Source organism: Oncorhynchus tshawytscha, linkage group LG11 (genome assembly GCF_018296145.1).
Source record: "Oncorhynchus tshawytscha isolate Ot180627B linkage group LG11, Otsh_v2.0, whole genome shotgun sequence".
NCBI classification, from domain to species: Eukaryota; Metazoa; Chordata; class Actinopteri; order Salmoniformes; family Salmonidae; genus Oncorhynchus; species Oncorhynchus tshawytscha.
This window is the reverse complement of record NC_056439.1, coordinates 16874660-16895324: the sequence shown is the minus strand read 5'-3', so window position 1 is coordinate 16895324 and position 20665 is coordinate 16874660. Positions and strand designations below refer to the sequence as shown.

The 20665-nt window shown below is 40.1% G+C and overlaps 1 protein-coding gene across 1 annotated transcript in view; it reads right to left on the bottom strand.

Moving 5' to 3' along the window:
• stxbp5b (syntaxin binding protein 5b (tomosyn)) overlaps positions 1 to 20665 on the bottom strand; it is a 45788-nt gene that overhangs the window by 9012 nt on the left and 16111 nt on the right. Inside the window, 13 exon segments of the mRNA XM_024436909.2 lie at positions 383 to 430; positions 542 to 604; positions 781 to 846; positions 8394 to 8545; positions 8994 to 9119; positions 9380 to 9561; positions 10302 to 10528; positions 10688 to 10728; positions 10921 to 10988; positions 13180 to 13327; positions 13531 to 13603; positions 18958 to 19112; positions 19245 to 19323. Coding sequence (XP_024292677.2) covers positions 383 to 430; positions 542 to 604; positions 781 to 846; positions 8394 to 8545; positions 8994 to 9119; positions 9380 to 9561; positions 10302 to 10528; positions 10688 to 10728; positions 10921 to 10988; positions 13180 to 13327; positions 13531 to 13603; positions 18958 to 19112; positions 19245 to 19323 — 1428 coding nt within the window.

The window sequence follows — 20665 nt, the reverse complement described above, 5'->3', positions numbered from 1 at the left end:
AAAATTGCATCGCTTTTAGATTTGAGTGATTCTGTAAAAAGTTTGATCTTTATTTGACATTCTATTCTCTTCAGAGAGAATATGTGCTACAATGATTTTACTCTAGTGCAAAAAGCAGAGTCAATTTCATCCTAAGAGAGAAACGTGGAGGCCCCTCTTATCTGTCATGCATTTGACAAAGTGCGGCGGATTACTTCGACAGACAATCAGCCACCTTGTGATTGACGGCAACAACCCACAGATTGAGTGCATGTATCGTCTACATCATCATCATCATCATCATCATCAGCACGTTGGATTAAGGCACAGCCTTGGTTAGAAGCCCAGCGAAGTTGGTGAGAGAGAAAGCAGTAGAGTTTATAACACAGGGATCATACACTACCAAAGTCATTGGCAACCGTCTTGGAAAACCGTCTGCTTTTGGACTTCACTGCAAATGTGTTTTAAAAAGACAAATGTAAAATTGCATTGCCGGTGGCCAGAACATACGGGAAGAATGAAGCTCAGTAGATGTGGTTGATTCATCAATGTAATACAGTACCCTTCTGTATGAACCTTTCCTGTTTGTGTTCATCGTCTGAATTGGTGGGTGACGTAGAGCCTACTGTATACGGCGACAACAACACTTCAGTGGACATCAACCCTTTCAACACTCCTTAACTGAGTCGATACCCAAAAGCAGCTAGTAAATAGATATGTCAAACATGTGTCATTTGTACTTCTTCAAGTAAAAGATAGATTGTGTTTTGTATTATACAGTAATGGAGAATGACATTTTACCTGACGTTGGTGATTTGTTGCTTTTCTCTTCTAAAGCGTTGTTTCCATTGTTGTTATCACTGAGAGCTGTGGAGAACAGACATGTCTTAGACCAACAGAGGTGTGGAGAACAGACATGTCTAAGACCAACGTGTTGTTATCACTGAGAGCTGTGGAGAACAGACATGTCTTAGACCAACAGAGGTGTGGAGAACAGACATGTCTAAGACCAACATGTGTTGTTATCACTGAGAGCTGTGGAGAACAGACATGTCTTAGACCAACAGAGCTGTGGAGAACAGACATGTCTTAGACCAACAGAGGTGTGGAGAACAGACATGTCTAAGACCAACGTGTTGTTATCACTGAGAGCTGTGGAGAACAGACATGTCTTAGACCAATGTGTTGTTATCACTGAGAACTGTGGAGAACAGACATGTCTTAGACTAACATGTTGTTATCATTGAGAGCTGTGGAGAACAGATATGTCAAAGACCAATGTGTTGTTATCACTGAGAACTATGGAGAACAGACATGTCTTAGACTAACATGCTGTTATCATTGAGAGCTGTGGAGAACAGAAATGACAAAGACCAACGTGTTGTTATCACTGAGCTGTGGAGAACAGACATGTCTAAGACCAACGTGTTGTTACCACTGAGAGCTGTGGATAACGGACATGTCTAAGACCAACAGAGCTGTGGAGAACAGACATGTCTTAGACCAACGTGTTGTTATCACTGAGAGCTGTGGAGAACAGACATGTCTTAGACCAACGTGTTGTTATCACTGAGATCTGTGGAGAACAGACATGTCTTAGACCAACGTGTTGTTATCACTGAGAGCTGTGGAGAACAGACATGTCTTTGACCAGCAGAGCTGTGGAGAACAGACATGTGTTAGACCAACGTGTTGTTATCACTGAGAGCTGTGGAGAATAGACATGTCTTAGACCAACGTGTTGTTTTCACTGAGCTGTGGAGAACAGACATGTCTTAGACCAACGTGTTGTTATCACTGAGAGCTGTGGAGAACAGATATGATAAAGACCAATGTGTTGTTATCACTGAGCTGTGGAGAACAGACATGTCTTAGACCAATGTGTTGTTATCACTGAGCTGTGGAGAACGGACATATCTTAGACCAACGTGTTCTCTACAGTGAAGACTGTTGCTGACCATCAACTAGCTTCAAAGTGAGCTTAAGATGTTCATAGTTTGGAAATATCTGAGGCAAATAACTTTGGTAGGAGCAAGTTTTAACTGAGCTCACAGATATTAAGACTAAGGCTGTCAGTAATTGCAGTATATCTTCCCCATTCCTCCATGTGACTATTGTATGAAAATCATATTCGCTGTCCAGTTAAGCTACTTATTCATACACTTAAATAAGTGTCAGCTAAAATAAGTTGTCTGAATGCATGAAAACAAATGTGATTGAAAAAGGCGATTGAAACAGATCAAAGAGAAAAAGAGAGACGGAGAGAAAAAAAATGGAGAAGACAACCGAGTATGATAAACATGAGATGACTTACGGGCGTTCGAAGAACGATAAGTCTGTTTCACAGACTTATAAAAGATAGAAAGGCGGGCCATGCAAGACGTCACAGGTGGAATGTCTTTGTCTTTACAAGGCCAAAGAGAGAGAGAGAGCAACAGAGAGAGAGAGCAACAGAGAGAGCAACAGAGAGAGAGAGAGCAACAGAGAGAGAGAGAGCAACAGAGAGAGAGCAACAGAGAGAGAGCAACAGAGAGAGAGAGCAACAGAGAGAGAGAGAGCAACAGAGAGAGAGAGCGAGACAGAGAGAGAGAGCGAGACAGAGAGAGCAACAGAGAGAGCAACAGAGAGAGCAACAGAGAGAGAGAGAGACAGAGACAGAAAGAGAAAGAGACAGAGAGAGAGAGAGAGAGCAAGAGAGAGAGAGCAAGAGAGAGAGAGCGCGAGAGAGAGAGCAAGAGAGAGAGAGAGCAAGAGAGAGAGAGAGCAAGAGAGAGCAACAGAGAGAGAGAGCAACAGAGAGCAAGAGAGCAACAGAGAGAGAGAGCAACAGAGAGAGAGAGCAACAGAGAGAGAGAGCAACAGAGAGAGAGAGCAACAGAGAGAGAGAAAACAGAGAGAGAGAAACAGAGAGAGAGAGAGAGAGCAGAGAGAGAGAGACAGAGACAGAGAGAGAGACAGAGACAGAGACAGAGAGAGAGAGAGAGAGAGAGAGAGACAGAGACAGAGAGAGAGAGAGAGAGAGAGAGAGACAGAGAGACAGAGAGAGAGAGAGCAACAGAGGGAGAACAACAGTAAAGAAAGTTAAGACAAAACATTGATAAAAAAACATAAGAATAGAAAGAATCCAAGGAACTCAGAGGCTAGCAACTGGGTCATCCACCAATTTGGTGCTCCAAGTGTAACTTGGTCCCAAAACGTTTGATTTCACCTCATTCTCTCTTTAAAAAAAAATCATAAGTAGCACATGTTCAATTTCCAAAAAAACATGTTTTCCTATCAAGAGGTTAAGTAAATAAAATATACTATAGTAAGTGTCTATTAAGTGCCAAATAAAAAGTAACAGGGTTGACGATTTCATCTCAAATCAGCCATGAATCCCCTTTTTGACAGGGGGAATTGAAGCTTATGTGCAACAGCGAGTGGCAATTGAATGAAAGCTTCCCCAGCAAAATGTAAATTGTTAAAATATGTCTAGCCTGTTTATCTATGGGTAACAGGGTTGACGCGCTATGCTTAACCCGCTCAGTATTTCACCACAAAAGAGAACATGGCAAACAAGTGTAGAACCAGCTCACCTGCTTTTACAATGTGATTTGGCCATTAGATGTTCAATGTTTCTTTTGAAGAAAATATTTAAACAAGGAATAGTTTCACCATATTAAAACAAGAGTTCACCTCACGTAACAGGGTTGACCTCAAAGTGAGGGAGAGACGTAAATTAATCACTAATTGCACTAAATAAATAATAATCTTAAGAAACGAATTTGTCGAAGCAACAAAATTACTAGGGCTTTACAACGATGATAAAACTTGGAGAAATATGGGGGTTAAGTGGGTTAAAATCTTCCTAGAAGTCAGAAGTGCACAGAGGGACATATCAAAACGCAGAATTTTGCAGATTTATTGAATTCACGATGTGGTCTATATTGAAGGGCACTTCGTTAAATATAACAGGCTTTTAAAATGCTATATTGGTGCACAATGTCTACTTAAAATATCAAAGGGACGCAAAAGGCACTCTTTTCGTGGAATGACCCATCTGCAATCCCTAATTAAATTGACTGTTTTCAAACAATGGCACCATTTATAGATTTGTAAATTGTATTTTTTATATGAATCCAATCAAGATGTTAGAATAGATTTGTGAATGAAGTTGAAAGTTACATCCGACTGTAGTCAATAAATGTGTAATACAGAGTATTGAATCCAGTGCTGAACCTTTGAAGCCGAACTGAGCAGAAGATGAATGAACGTATATAGAAGAGCACGAGTGGAAGGAGGACAGAGACCAACGGAGAGGAGAGAGAGAAAGCAAGAGAACATGAGTGGAGGAATGACAGGACTAGGGTTGCAAAGAGAGTGTATATTACTGGAAACTTTATCAGTTCACGAGTAAACTACAATACCAGAATTTTGGTATCTTAAAATGTTAGTAACACAAGACATCTAGTGGCCCTTTTGGATCTTTCAGATTTTTACAACGGTCTGTAATTATCTCGGACCTTCTGTGTGGCCTTATCACACGTAAAATAGTGATACAATTTATTTTAAATAATATTTACATAGGGATATTATTTTTTAGGATATGTCATTTTGACAATTAGTTTTTGCACTAGTAACTGCGTAGTAACAGTATTTTTCTTTCATAGCTTTATTCATCTTCTTTTTAAATAGGAAGCCAAGTTGTTTTCTGCACTTTTATTTCCACATCTGATCACTCGTTTTCTCATGGCTTTCATGGCGGTGTGGAACAGAGATGGTGTGTCTTTTGTAGACCAATAAGAGGGCTGCACCATTAAATGCAATTTTGTGTGTGCACAATAAAACATTTTGGGGGAAAAGAATATTGTTAAACACTAGCATTACACTATTATTGTAGATATTTTAAAAATACATTTTTCTGAAATTACAATGGAAAAATATGACATACAGCACCTTTAATATTATTGCATTAGAAGTTTTAAACTTATTCCACGGATCCCTTGGCCAAACTTTGTTGAATCTGTTGTTGTTAGTAATAAAACAAGAAAATAGAGATGTATATATACAGTGGGGCAAAAGAGTATTTAGTCAGCCACCAATTGTGCAAGTTCTCCCACTTAAAAAGATGAGAGAGGCCTGTAATTTTCATCACAGGTACACTTCAACTATGACAGACAAAAATGAGAGAAAAACCCCCCAGAAAATCATATTGTAGGATTTTTATGAATTTATTTGCAAAATTATGGTGGAAAATAAGTATTTGGTCACCTACAAATAAGCAAGATTTCTGGCTCTCACAGACCTGTAACAACTTCTTTAAGAGGCTCCTCTGTCCTCCACTCGTTACCTGTATTAATGGCACCTGTTTGAACTTGTTATCAGTATAAAAGACACCTGTCCACAACCTCAAACAGTCACACTACAAACTCCACTATGACCAAGACCAAAGAGCTGTCAAAGGACACCAGAAACAAAATTGTAGACCTGCACCAGGCTGGGAAGACTGAATCTGCAATAGGTAAGCAGCTTGGTTTGAAGAAATCAACTGTGGTAGCAATTATTAGGAAATGGAAGACATACAAGACCACTGACAATCTCCCTCAATCTGGGGCTCCACCCAAGATCTCACCCCGTGGGGTCAAAATGATCACAAGAACGGTGAGCAAAAATCCCAGAACCACACGGGGGGACCGAGTGAATGACCTGCAGAGAGCTGGGACCAAAGTAACAAAGCCTACCATCAGTAACACACTACGCCGCCAGGGACTCAAATCCTGCAGTGCCAGACGTGTCCCCCTGCTTAAGCTAGTACATGTCCAGGCCCGTCTGAAGTTTGCTAGAGAGCATTTGGATGATCCAGAAGAAGATTGGGAGAATGTCATATGGTCAGATGAAACCAAAATATAACTTTTTGGTAAAAACTCAACTTGTTGTGTTTGGAGGACAAAGAATGCTGAGTTGCATCCAAAGAACACCATACCTACTGTGAAGCATGGGGGTGGAAACATCATGCTTTGGGGCTGTTTTTCTGCAAAGGGACCAGGACGTCTGATCCGTGTAAAGGAAAGAATGAATGGGGCCATGTATCGTGAGATTTTGAGTGAAAATCTCCTTCCATCAGCAAGGGCATTGAAGATGAAACGTGGCTGGGTCTTTCAGCATGACAATGATCCCAAACACACCGCCGGGGCAACGAAGGAGTGGCTTCGTAAGAAGCATTTCAAGGTCCTGGAGTGGCCTAGCCAGTCTCCAGATCTCAACCCCATAGAAAATCTTTAGAGGGAGTTGAAAGTCCGTGTTGCCCAGCAACAGCCCCAAAACATCACTGCTCTAGAGGAGATCTGCATGGAGGAATGGGCAAAATACCAGCAACAGTGTGTGAAAACCTTGTGAAGACTAACAGAAAACGTTTGACCTCTGTCATTGCCAACAAAGGGTATATAACAAAGTATTGAGAAACTTTTGTTATTTGCCAAATACTTATTTTCCACCATAATTTGCAAATAAATTCATTAAAAATCCTACAATGTGATTTTCTGGATTTTTTTTTCTCATTTTGTCTGTCATAGTTGAAGTGTACCTATGATGAAAATTACAGGCCTCTCTCATCTTTTTAAGTGGGAGAACTTGCACAATTGGTGGCTGACTAAATACTTTTTTGCCCCACTGTATATATATAATATATATTTTTTTTTTTTTTTTTTTTTTTTTTTTTTTAATCTCTCCGCAGACCCCCTGCAGTACCTTCGCGGCACAGACAGATCCCACTCATGATGAGCATATTTCTATGAGTTTCTACTGAGCCACTGAACAGATGGACAGTCCACCAGTGATGACAGAGAGATGGCTACTTCAGGGGATGGAGCACTTAGGGTGTGAAGCCAAACTGGCTGCCAAGAGTGTGAGGCCTGCACCTCTAGCCAGCTCAGTGACTGGCTTTAAGAGTCATAGACAGACAAGCCCAAAAGTATTTGAACAGTGACATGTTTTGTTGATTTGATTCTGTACTGCAGCACTTTGGAATTTAAATGATACAATGACTACGAGGTTAAAGTGCAGACTGTCGTTTTAATTTGAGGCTATTTTCATCCATATCGGGTGAACCGTTTAGAAGTTACAGCACTTTTTCTACATAGCCAGCCCATTTTAGGGAACCAAAAGTATTTGTACAAATTCAATTATGTGTATTAAAGTAGTCAGAAGTTTAGTATTTGGTCCGATATTCCTAGCATGCAATGACTACATCAAACTTCTGGCTACAAACTAGCATCCACATTAATATATAAGTGTTAAAAAACAAATTCTATTCTTATTTACAATAAAAGTGACTCAAATTACACAACAATTAACCATTAATTTCTATTGGGCACCAAATAATCGGAAGCACAATCAAAACAAACTGCAAATTGCATCCAACAAGTTTGTAGAGTCACAAGCTTGATGTAGTCATTGCGTGCTAGGAATATAGGACCAAATACTAAACTTTTCACTACAGTAAGTTAATACACAAGTAAATTGGCCCAATACTTTTGGTCCTCTAAAATGAAAAGACTATATACAGAAAGTGCTGTAATTTCTAAATGGTTCACCCGATATGGAGGAAAATAACCTCAAATTAAAATATGACAGTCTACATTTTAAAGGCCCAATGTAGCCATTTTTATGTAACAAGTAAGTACCTAACTGTGATTGTTTTCAATTAAAATGGTCAAAAACAAACAAAAGAGCAATTTCTCAAGCAGGGATTCTGCTAGGAATGTCTGGGAGGGGCCTGAGTGGGGAGGGGAAAACTGAAAACTAGCTGTTATTGGCAGAGAGGTTTGGAACTCTTTCTTATTGGTCTATAAAACAAATGTACCTGGTGATGTCACAAGGCAGGCCAAAACTCCATCCCACCAAAAAAGGCTGAAATTTCAGGAAGTCTTTTCAAAAAGCTCTTACACTAAAAGGGCATTATCATTTCCACAATATTATTCTAACCTTATAGGAGTGGAAATATATTTAAATCACAGGAAAACCAATTTTTGATTGCACTGGGCCTTTAACCTCAGCCATTGTGTTATTTCAAAGTGCTGGAGTAGAGAGCCAAAACAACAACAGAAATTGCCACGGTCCAAATCCTTTTGGACCTCACTGAATATACAGTACTTGTGTTCTCATTTGATCCCCTGGCTTTGACTATCAATACCTTTCAGTCTGGACAACAACTCACTTGACATCACTATACTAATCCCTTTCATGACACCGTCAGGTGGGGGCTCTAGGGAACATACTTAAGTTACTATCCCCTGCTGCTGCATGAAAAACTAAATCGCAAAAGGAAGATATTGCAGTCTTTCTGATTCTACTTTCTGTCTGAATATACTCCCATGTCTCATTTCTGGGAACATACAACATGCCTTAGCCTACTCAACATTCAGGGAGCCCCTCACCTCCAGACGGCTGTGGTTTCTTGCGAGGCGACCGAGGCTTTCTCTGGTAGAGGTCTGAGGGACTGTACAGCTCTGACGTGCCCATGTTCAGGACGAGGGTCTTCTGAAGGTAGTCCACTACAGCCAGACCATTGCTGTTGCCGAACACCACACTGAGGGAAAAGAGAATGCGATAATTTAACTGATGTCATCTGCAGTTTTATAAACAACACAAAAAGGTTTTCAGCCCCTAAGGCAGGGGTGTCAAACTCATTCCATGGAGGGCCTAGTGTCTGCAGATTGTAGTTTTTTTTTTTTTTTTTTCAATTAAAACAGGCAACCAGGTGTGGGGAGTTCCTTACTAATTAGTGACCTTAATTCATCAATCAAGTAAAAGGGAGGAGCGAAAACCTGCAGACACTCAGCCCTTCATGGAATGAGTTTGACACGTGTGCCCTAAGGCAACCAATAAAGCCTTTGATGCAGTTACAGTATATTCCCTTTGTGTATGATCTCTGCATGAATACAACTGCAGGGGATGTGTCTATTGTACACTTTGACCATCAAGAGTGCAGTGGTTCGTGCTGACACAGACAGACAGACAGACAGACGTAGACTTACAGTCCGTATGAGGAGTTGACAGCCAGGCTGGTGATCTGCTGAGGCGGCTCCCCACTAACCCAGACCAGCTGAATGACCAGCTCCACCTGGTAACCAGGAGACTGCTTCAGAGGGGAGCTCCGGACCCTGCTGGGAAACATCACAACAGGATTAGGTGACTTGTGGTGTTAAAAGTGCATACTGTAGTGTACCTAGATACACATCTACACTACCACCTATTGTTCACATGCATTTGTATCTGCATTAATCTTATATAGAAATAGCCTACATATTATCATTTTATCTTCACAGATGGCACTTTTTGTAATAAAACACTATATTGGAGATTCTACAATTGAAAATGTCAATGCTAAGCAGGAAAAGAACATGAACTGTTTGGTTCGTACTTGAGGCATGGTACATTATCCCGGGGCCCATCATCAGTTGTGGAGGGCTGGGTCTCAGGGGGTTCTCCCTCCTGGGTTGGGCAGGAGGAGTGCACTGGGGTAGATGGGGTGAGAGGATGCTCTCCTGCGGTGTCTGGAGAATCCACATCATCCAGCTCACACTGCATACGCACCTCCAACAGCTGAGAGTTAATAAATGTTACTTTTTTTTGTATTTGAGGAATTTAGCAGACACTCTTATCCAGAGCTATTTACAGTCATAATGAGGGCCCTGCGTTTTGTAGTATCATATCACATCACCTAGAGTTTAACCATTAAAAATGAGAATTGAACAAAAAAATGAAAGCAATTGAGGATGGTGCTGGACCATCTGATACAAAAAAGAAAAGGGGAAAGTTTGATTAAAAAAAAAGCTTTATTTAAAAAGGCTTAAGGACAACAAAGTCAAGGTATTGGAGTGGCCAGCACAACGCCCTGACCTCAATCCTATAGAAAATGTGTGGGCAGAACTGAAAAAGCGTGTGCGAGCAAGAGGAATGGGCCAAAATTCCCCCAACTTATTGTGGGAAGCTTGTGGAAGGCTACCCAAAACATTTGACCCAAGTTAAACAATTTAAGGCAATGCTACCAAATATTAATTGAGTGTACGTAAACTTCAGACCCACTGGGAATGTGATGAAAGAAAGAAAAGCTGAAATAAATCCTTCTCTCTACTATTATTCAGACATTTCACATTCTTACAATAAAAGTGGTGATCCCAACTGACCTAAGACAGGGAATTTTTACTAGGATTAAATGTCAGGAATTGTGAAAAAACTGAGTTTAAATGTATTTGGCGACAGTGTATGTAAACTTCCGACTTCAACTTTATATTCAAAACGCTGCATTGGTATGATATTGAGAAACTGGTTGCTACAGTTACCTGCACCACCTCAGTGGTTATTTCCTGTTTGCTGAACCTATAGATGATGACGTGGGCAGAGACTCCAGCCACACACAGCATCCTGCTCTCTGGGCACCACGACAAGGTCTGGATGGCGTAGGGATCCTCATCCACTATCTCCGTGCTCGGCTTCTCCTCCTTACCATCCTTTAGAGCCTTCTCAAACACCTTGGCAGTCTTCAGCTTGTACAGTACTTGGAGCATTACTAGAACAAAGGAAGGGGGATATTGTACTGAACTATTAGCAATGACCTACATACTACACACAAATGTATTCCATTGCTTTTACAAAAGGGACAAACCATTGTGGTATTCTTATTTCAACCAATTATATAATCAAAGGAATCAAATGAAACGCCACTCACTTGCAGAAGCATCCCAAAACTTGATTGAGCCATCAGCATGTCTGTTCATTGCAAAGAAGGAAAATGAGAACAGTTTTGTTTGTAAATGGATACCGTAAATACATAATCGAAATCCAGTTTATGTTAGGTAAGTGTTGTGCACATAGACGTATAAAGAATTACTTAGAGGGGAATTATAGGATCTCTATGGTTGTGTTTCTGTCTCAGCCTTCAGGTGTTCGGTAGGTACTCACCCAGTGACGATGATCTCAGGGTAGCTTAGTGTGCCTTGGCCCCAGTTACCACCACTTATGGGCCATTCCTGGAAATACAAAAAAGGCATTTTACTACACAAATATAACCTTGTGACCACATAGATACAGTCAAAGCCCTATTCCAATATAAAATAATTATGTAAGCCCTATTCCAATATTTAAAACAAATTGTAAGCACATAACACGTTTCTTAACTTCTTTGGGATAGGGGGCAGTATTTTCATATCCGGATGAAAAGCGTACCCAGAGTAAAATGCCTGCTACTCAGGCCCAGAAGCTAGGATATGCATATTATTAGTAGATTTGGATAGAAAAACACTCTGAAGTTTCTAAAACTGTTTGAATGATGTCTGTGAGTATAACAGAACTCATATAGCAGGTGAAAACCTGAGAAAAATCCAACCAGGAAGTGGGAAATCTGAGGTTTGTAGTTTTTCAAGTGATTGCCGATCCAATATACAGTGTAAATGGGGTCAGATTGCACTTCCTAATGCTTCCACTAGATGTCAACAGTCTTTAGAAAGTTGTTTCAGGCTTCTATTGTGAAAGGGGAGAAAATAAGACCACTCACAGTAAGTGGCTCAGCTGAAAGCTGAGTTGTTTATTGCGCGAGCTCCGTTCCCTTTCCTTTGGAATATTATTGAAGATTTATGATAAAAACATCCAAAAGATTATAAACATCGTTTGACATGTTTCTACGAACTTCAATGGAACTTTTTAAAACTTTTTGTCTGAACTTAGTGCCCGCGCTTTGTGCATTTGGATTAGTGAACTAAACACGCAAACAAAAAGGAGGTATCTGGATATAAAGGTGGACTTTATCGAACAAAACAAACATTTATTGTGGAACTGGGATTCCTGGGAGTGCATTCCGATGAAGATCAAAGGTAAGTGAATATTAATAACGCTATTTCTGAGTTTTGTTGACTCCACAACATGGCGGGTATGTGTATGGCTTGTTTTGGGTGGCTGAGCGCTGCACTCAGATTATCGCATGGTGTGCTTTCGCCGTAAAGCTTTTTTGAAATCTGACACAGCGGTTGCATTAAGGATAAGTATATCTTTAATCCTATGTGTAACACTTGTATGTTTATGATGAGTATTTCTGTAAATTGATTTGGCTCTCTGCAAAATCACCAGATGTTTTGGAGGCAAAACATTACTGAACATAAACGCGCCGATGTAAACTGAGATTTTTGGATAAAAATATGAACTTTATCGAACAAAACATACATTTATTATGTAACATGAAGTCCTATGAGTGCCATCTGATGAAGATCATCAAAGGTTAGTGATTCATTTTATCTCTATTTCTGCTTTTTGTGACTCCTCTCTTTGGCTGAAAAATGGCTGTATGTTTTTTTGTGACTAGGCGCTGACCTAACATAATCGCATGGTATGCTTTCGGCGTAAAGCCTTTTTAGAATCGGAAACTGTGGTTGGATTAACAAGAAGTTTATCTTTAAAATGGTGTATAATACTTGAATGTTCGAGGAATTTTAATTATGAGATTTCTGTTGTTTGAATTTGGCGCCCTGCACTTCCACTGGATGTTGGTCAAAATCAAATAAAATGTATTTGTCACATACACATGGTTAGCAGATGTTAATGCGAGTGTAGCAAAATGCTTGTGCTTCTAGTTCCGACAATGCAGTAATAACCAACAAGTAATCTAGCTAACAATTCCAAAACTACTACCTTATAGACACAAGTGTAAGGGAATAAAGAATATGTACATAAAGATATATGAATGAGTGATGGTACAGAGCGGCATAGGCAAGATACAGTAGATGGTATTGAGTGCAGTATATACACATGAGATGAGTATGTAAACAAAGTGGCATAGTTAAAGTGGCTAGTGATACATGTATTACATAAGGATGCAGTAGATGATATAGAGTACAGTATATACGTATACATATGAGATGAATAATGTAGGGTATGTAAACATTATATTAGGTAGCATTGTTTAAAGTGGCTAGTGATATATTTTACATCATTTCCCATCAATTCCCATTATTAAAGTGGCTGGAGTTGAGTCAGTGTGTTGGCAGCAGCCACTCAATGTTAGTGGTGGCTGTTTAACAGTCTGATGGCCTTGAGATAGAAGCGGTAGCGTCCCACCTAGCCTAGAGAGCCCTATTCCAATATTTAAAACAAATTGTAAGCACATAACACATTTCTTAAGTGGGATAAAGCCTATTTTCTCAAATGTTCTTTTCAAGTGGGATACATTACCTTCTTACTATAACCCGGTCTCTTTTGCCAGGAGCCAACAGAGTAAAGTGCAGGTATGAGTTCAGGAGGGCAGTCAGCAAAATATTCTACACACGTCACTGGAGACTTGTGGATCGACAAAGAGTACGGGTTCTCAAATATTGGGTATCTGTCAATCAAAAGGGAAAAGGCTGTGGTTGTAAGACACTAAGACTTAGAAGAAGAATATTACTTCATTACTTTACATTCTAACCCCTCCCCCCTACTATATGTCAAGTCTGCAAACAGTAGGCCATCGTTTCATGTATCGTGCCACCATAAGTAAACATGCAAGTAAGCACACAAGTAGCCTACTGTAACAGCAAAACTCACCCAATTTGTCTAAGGTCGATGACAACTAAATCCTTTTCCAAAAGGACAACTACGGCATAAGGATCCTGGAAATCTGTGATGCAGAAAAAAAAGTTCAAACATGTTAAGAAGAGTTAAACCATGGGGAAAAAGACAGAAAAGTCTTGATAAAGAAATCCTAATCACAGTGTTAGATATTGAAGTTTAATATACATACATTATTCACACCCCTTGACTTTTTCCACATTTTGTTGTTTAACCTCTTAAATGTAAAGATGTTTTTATTCAGTTCAGTCTGGTATGAGAACAGAAGCCCTTATCTGCAAAAGCAGGGTGTCAGTGGAATGCTGAATATCTTGGCTATTGATCTGTGCCTTAAAATATTTGGTGTGGCTTACTATCATATATGGGCATACGAATGTACAAGGGCAGGCTGAGACGAAGACCTCATTTCAAGATGGCTGCTACCTCCATTCCGGTTAGCGTTGTGAAGCATAAAATAAATAAACACAGAATACGTCGATACACACTGAAATCCGGGACTCCTGAGTGGCACAGCGGTCTAAGGCACTGCATCTCAGTGCTAGAGGCGTCACTACAGACCCTGGTTCGATCCCGGGCTGTATTACAACCGGCCGTGATCGGGAGTCCCATATTGCGGCGCACAATTGGCCCAGTGTCGTCCGGGTTAGGAGAGGATTTGGCCGGGGTAAGCCGTCTTTGTAAAATAAGAATTTGATTGTCTTGCCTATAAAGGTTGAATAAAAAAATAAAACTAGGATGTCTTATTTGGCTGTCTGTGACCTACCGTTATTGACCACCAGCCCCGAGAGTCAAAATGTTTATTTTACACAACACTTTCACCAAACATCTTACAAGGTAAGCTTCAATTTGGTCTGTGTTTGCGTTATAGATACATGGCGGGTATGAAATTAATCCTTAGGTTGGTAGGAACAAATCTAGCCTATTGCCAGGTTATCTGATGATGTATGACTTAATGGCAATGTGAATGTCCACTGAGTGACCATATTTTTGCTCATTAAAAACATGACATCAGGCTGCTTATGCGCCGTAGGCATCCATTACACAGGGGATTGGCTACTATGGCACCTTGATAGTCTTGTAGCCAATGAGATATATTTTCTAGGGATATGCAGTTGACCTGGGTGAGAGAAAGCAAGGCCGAGAACCTTTTATGTATAATGCAAACTATTGCTACCTGGCCCAGAGACAAGCCGCACTAAGCACGCTACATTACATTGTAAAACAGATTTTATCGTTTAGCATAAAAGATGGCTTCTTAAGGGGGAAAGAAACTAAGAATATCGAACAGGAAGCTAAAAAGAAGGCAGCTATGAATAAGCATACCAACATAGAAGCTTTTAATAAAATACTAGTCAGACTCGGATCAGGGGAGCGATATGGACAGCGAGGATTTCAACTCAGCCGACAAAAATTGCTTTCTAGAAGGATTGGATCCACTTATATGGGCACACTGTTGGAGCTAGAAACACATGCATTTCGCTACACCCCCAATAACATCTGCTAAATACGTGTATGTGACCAATAGAATTTGATTGGAACAAGGTGCTTTTTGTGAAATGGAAGGACACTAGGGAAGTAACCATGCTCACCACACAGCATAAGGCATTCAATAACAACTTTGTCTCAAGGAGGGTTAAAAGGGAAGAATGTCCCCATTCCTGTGAAGGGCTACAATGCCAGCATGGGGGGTGTCGATCTAACTGATGCTCTGATAGGCTACTACCAGGTCCTCCACAAGACCAGGAAGTGGTATAAGAGGCAGAGGTGGGACCAAGTCATTGTTTTACAAGTCACAAGTAAGTCTCAAGTCTTAGCACTCAAGTCAAGACTGTCAAGTATCAAGTCAAGTCTCAAGCCCTAAACTTTGAGTTTCGAGTCCTAAACAAGTCACAATGTGCTCTTCACCAAATGTAATAGCATTTAATATTTTTAATAAGAGTAATAGTTAGTATATTACATTTACCCCCCCAATAGTGATCGACTATCAAGGATTGCTATGGGTCGATGTAGGCTTGTACACAATCTCCCAACCTTACACACACACTCTCTGTGTGGTTACAGTAGGCTAACATATGTCAATGGTTTTAGGAACAGCAGGCAGGATTTAGGCTGCCAACTGCCTAGCCAGTTGTAGCTCAATCTTGGGTGCAATGATCACGTTCCCGCATTGAGTGACTGTGTGGAGGCTCATTGATTTAACGTTACATTAGCCTACGTGCTACACTAGTAAAGTTAGAAATTATATAGCTGTCGGCTATATTAGCCACAACTTATCGTTCTTTGAGCAGCTTCAAATGTCGAACAAAGTTGGAAATTGTTGCGCCTCAGTCTAATTTTCTTCCCGCGTGTTTTGCAAGTTGCAATCTGTTTTTTGTTGATACAGCGTCATCTTTATATCCGAAAATAATAATTTTAGGTATCATCTTTCCAAGGGCTCCATCTGAATTCACCCGCCGACGTTCCTCTGCACTGCCACGCACAACTTTTTCTCAGCTGGCACAATTTGATTGGTTGCTGTCCGATTCAAACTGTAATCCATTAAATGAAGAGTTGATGCACTGCACACTTTTTAATAGGATAATTTTTACTATTTGGGCTTGGGGAGGGTATCAAGTCAGGTCGAGTCAAAAGGCTCAAGTCCAAGGCAAGTCACGAGTCATTGGTATTAAAGTCAAAGTCGAGTTGCAAGTCATGTGACTCGTGTCCACACCTCTGATAAGAGGGGTTGGCTACAGTAAATGGTTTCATTCTCCACAAGCAGATGGCCAAAGCCCTCTCTCCCAGTTGGCCTTCGAGAGCAGCTGGTGTTGGAAATGGCCGAATTGGGGGCCCAAAGCAACATCACAACCATCACAAGACCCCCACTCAAGGTGAACGCCACTATCCAACACGCATGCCAAAAGACAAAAGGAAGAACTGCAAGCATTGTACAAAACACAAAAGGGGGAAAAGGGGGGATGCCAGATCTTCTGTCTGAAATGGCAGTTCGCTTTTTGTTTCCTGGCAGAGAGGGACTGCTTCAAAGACTATCACGACATGCACAAGCTACGGTGAAAGTGAAATCTAATCACCTACACCTGGGATGTAAATCCAACACGAATCCCATTTGTAAATAGCTTCAGCTTATTTCTATTTTTGCACCTTTTTTAGTGAAGGACACATGTCTAAACAAGTTTATATGTTTGAGAACACATTTTTATATATATATCTGTTGCTTTTATATTGTTTTGTATGTGGGACCAATACATTGGATATGCCTAGGCTAAAAGTTCAGGCACTTTGGAGAGGTTGAAAAAAAACACTTGGATATCCCCTGTATGTATGTACCCTGACACCACCACAATGTTCGAGAGAAGTTGGTGTTGTAGAAATTTAGTTTTTATAGTGAACAATAACTTTTAGGCACGTCCAGTGTGCAAAAACAGTGCAATTACCACATTCGGACACTTTGGAGAGGTGGAAAGGACACTTGAATGTACCCTGGATACCCCATAACACCACCACAATGTTTGAGTGAGGTTGATATGGTATGAATTGTGTTTTCATACTGAACAAATAGCATTTAGGGATTGCAAATATGTAATAGCACTGGAATTATCTAACTTACAGACATGCCACTTTGGAGAGGTTTAGGGACACTTGGAAACGTCCCGTGACCACACCTGACACCACTTACTAAAATATCTGCCCATTTCTAGTTGTTGGGTCTATCAATCCCATTTTTTTGTATATTTTTCACATGTTGTGGAAGCCATCTGATGTGTTTCCAGCTCTGGGAATCAATAATTCACTCATAGCTTGTCAATGAAAGACAACTTTCAAAATAAAAAAACAAAACAAAATGTTATTTTGTGTGTGCTTGATCTTGTGTATTCTGAACTATGTAACGCCTATCTATCTTCTGGTTATTTCCTCAATCTCCCAGATTTCTTCTTTCCAAATATACCAAGTTATGGCATGTCAGATTTTTTGTCACAAGTCTACCTACACACAATACCCCATAATGTCAAAGTGGAATTATGTTTAAAATATATATATTTTTTTTTACAAATTAATGAAAAATGAAAAGCTGAAATGTATCGAGTCAATAAGTATTTAACCCCTTTATTACTGCAAACCTAAATAAGTTTAGGAGTAAAAATGCACTTAACAAGTCACATAAGTTGAATGGACTGTGTGCGCAATAATAGTGTTTAACATTATTTATGAATGACTACCTCATCCTTGCACCCCACACATACAATTATCTGTAAGGTCCCTTAGTCGAGCAGTGAATTTCAAATACAAATTCAATAACAAAGACCAGGGAGGTTTATCAATGCCTCACAAAGATGGGCACCTATTTGTAGATGGGTAAAAAAAAATGAATATCCCTTTGAGCATGGTGAAGTTACTACAAAGATACAGGCATCCTTCATAACTCAGTGGCCGGAGAGGAAGGGAATTCACCATGAGGCCAATGGTGACTTTAAAACAGTTACAGAGTTTAATGGCTGTGATAGGAGAAAACTGAAGCTGGATCAACAACATTGAAGTTACTCCACAATACTAACCTAATTGACAGAGTGAAAAGAAGGAAGCATGTACAGAATAAAAATATTCCAAAACATGCCTCCTTTTTTCAGCAAGGCACTAAAGTAATACTGAAAAAAGTGGCAAAGCAATTCACTTTTAGTCCTGAACAAAAAGTGTTATGTTTGGGGCAAATCTAATACAACACGTTACTGATTACCTCTCCTTATATTTTCAAGCATAGTGGTGGCTGCATCATGTTATGGGTAATCGTTAAGGACTGGGGAGTTTTTCAGGATAAAACAAATAAACAAAATGGAGCTAAGCAACGGAAAAATACTAGCTTTCCACCAGACACTGGGAGATGAATTCACCTTTCAGCAGGAAAATTACCTAAAACACAAGGCCAAATCTACACTGGAGTTGCTTACCAAGAAGAAAGTGAATGTTCCGGAGTGGCCGAATTACAGCTTTGACTTAATTTTACTTGAAAATATATGGCAAGACCTGAAAATGGTTGTCTAGCAATGATCAACAACCAATTGACAGAGCTTGAAGAATTTGGAAAATAATTGGCAAATGTTGCACAATCCAGGTGTGGAAAGCTCTTAGAAACTCACAGCTGTAATCTATAAAGTATGGTCTCAGGGGTGCAAATATTTAAGTAAATGAGATATTTCAATAAATTTCAAAAAAACAAGTTTTCCCTTTGTCATTATGGGGTATTGTGTGTACATGGGTGAGAGAAGAAAATCTAATCCATTTTGAATTCTGGCTGTAACACAACAAAATGGGGAATAAGGTGGCTCTCAAAAAGTATCATTATCCAATTTCAAAAGGATTTTTTTTTTTTACAGCTATATACTTCCATAGTATAAAACTCTAACTCACCATTTGGATATGGTGTTTCGCAGAGCGTGAGGAAGTCTACGATGGGATAGTTCATCTCCAGGAGGGAAGTACTCTTCCCATGCATCACCGTCAGACAGGCTCTCCTGCACCCTGTGTCATAGGACAGGCCTCCAGACATGACCACAAAGGCGTCCCTAGATAAGAAACAAGTACATTAAATAAATAATACAAGACCTATCATATGCTCAAGTGTGTCACAGGACAACGTGTGGGTCCCTGGACTAGCCTTTATTTATTATTGTTTATTAGGACAACCAATCACTCACCCAGCTCTTGTCGTTTTGTACTCCACTTTAAGGATAGGTTTACATGGTTCTGGCTTCTTTCCATCCTTGGGCTGCTTACCTGAGATGTCATTTTGCACACACAAAAAAAATTACTTTCTGTAGACTGATTTATAGAACTTGTAAACATGTATTTCAATGCCCACATAAACATGTAGTCTATCATAACTAATTTAGGCATGCTCAAATGAAATTGTATTCATCACATGCGCTGAAAAATGTATTTGTCACTTGCGCTGAATACAACAGGTGTAGACCTCACAGTGAAATACTTACTTACAAGCCCTTAACGAACATTGCAAAGATTAAAACATTTTTTAAAAGTTCCTAAATAAACTAAAGGAAAAATAGTAACACAAAATAATTTTAACAAGGCTATATACAAGGAGTACCGGTACCGAGTCAATGCGCAGGGGTTCGGGTTAGTCGAGGAAATTGAAGTAATATGTACATGTAGGTAGGAATAAAGTGACTATGCATAGATAATAAACAGAATGTAAATGTGTGTGTGTGTGTGTGTGTGTGTGTGTGTGTAGCGTCAATATGCATGTGTGTGTGTTTTGTGTGTGTCCGTGTATGTGTGTGTGTGAGTGTGGTTAGAGTCCAGTGAGTGTACATCAAGCCTGTGCAAGAGAGTCAGCGCAAATAATAACAACAAATAAGAATAAAATAAGGGGGTCAATGTAAATAGTCCATTTGATTAACTGTTCAGCAGTCTTATGGCTTGGGGGTAAAAGCTGTTAATGAGCCTTTTGGTCCCAGATAAGGTGCTCCAGTACCACTTGCCATGTCATCGACTTGGGTAGCTCGAGTCAACATTTTTTAGGCCCTTCTGACACCGCCTGGTATAGAGGTCCTGGATGGAAGGAAGCTCGGTCCCAGTGATGTACTGGGCCATACACACTACTCTCTATAGGGCCTTGCGATCAGAAGCCGGATACTCTCGATGGTGCAGCTGTAGAGCTTTTTGAGGATCTGACGTTCCATGCCAAATCTTTTCAGTCTCCTGAGGGGGAATATGCGTTATCATGCCCTCTTCACAACTGTGTTGGTGTGTTTGGACTAGAGGTCGACCGATTAATCGGAATGGCCGATTAATTAGGGCCGGTTTCAAGTTTTCATAACAATCGGAAATCTGTATTTTTGGGGCGCCGATTTTGCCGATTTAAAAATAAAAAAATGTTTATTTTTTATACCTTTATTTAACTAGGCAATTCAGTTAAGAACACATTCTTATTTTCAATGACGGCCTAGGAATGGTGGGGTAACCTGCTAGTTCAGGGGCAGAACAACAGATTTTCACCTTGTCAGCTCGGGGGATCCAATCTTGCAACCGTACAGTTAACTAGTCCAACGCTATAACCACATGCCTCTCGTTGCACTCCATAAGGAGACTACCTGTT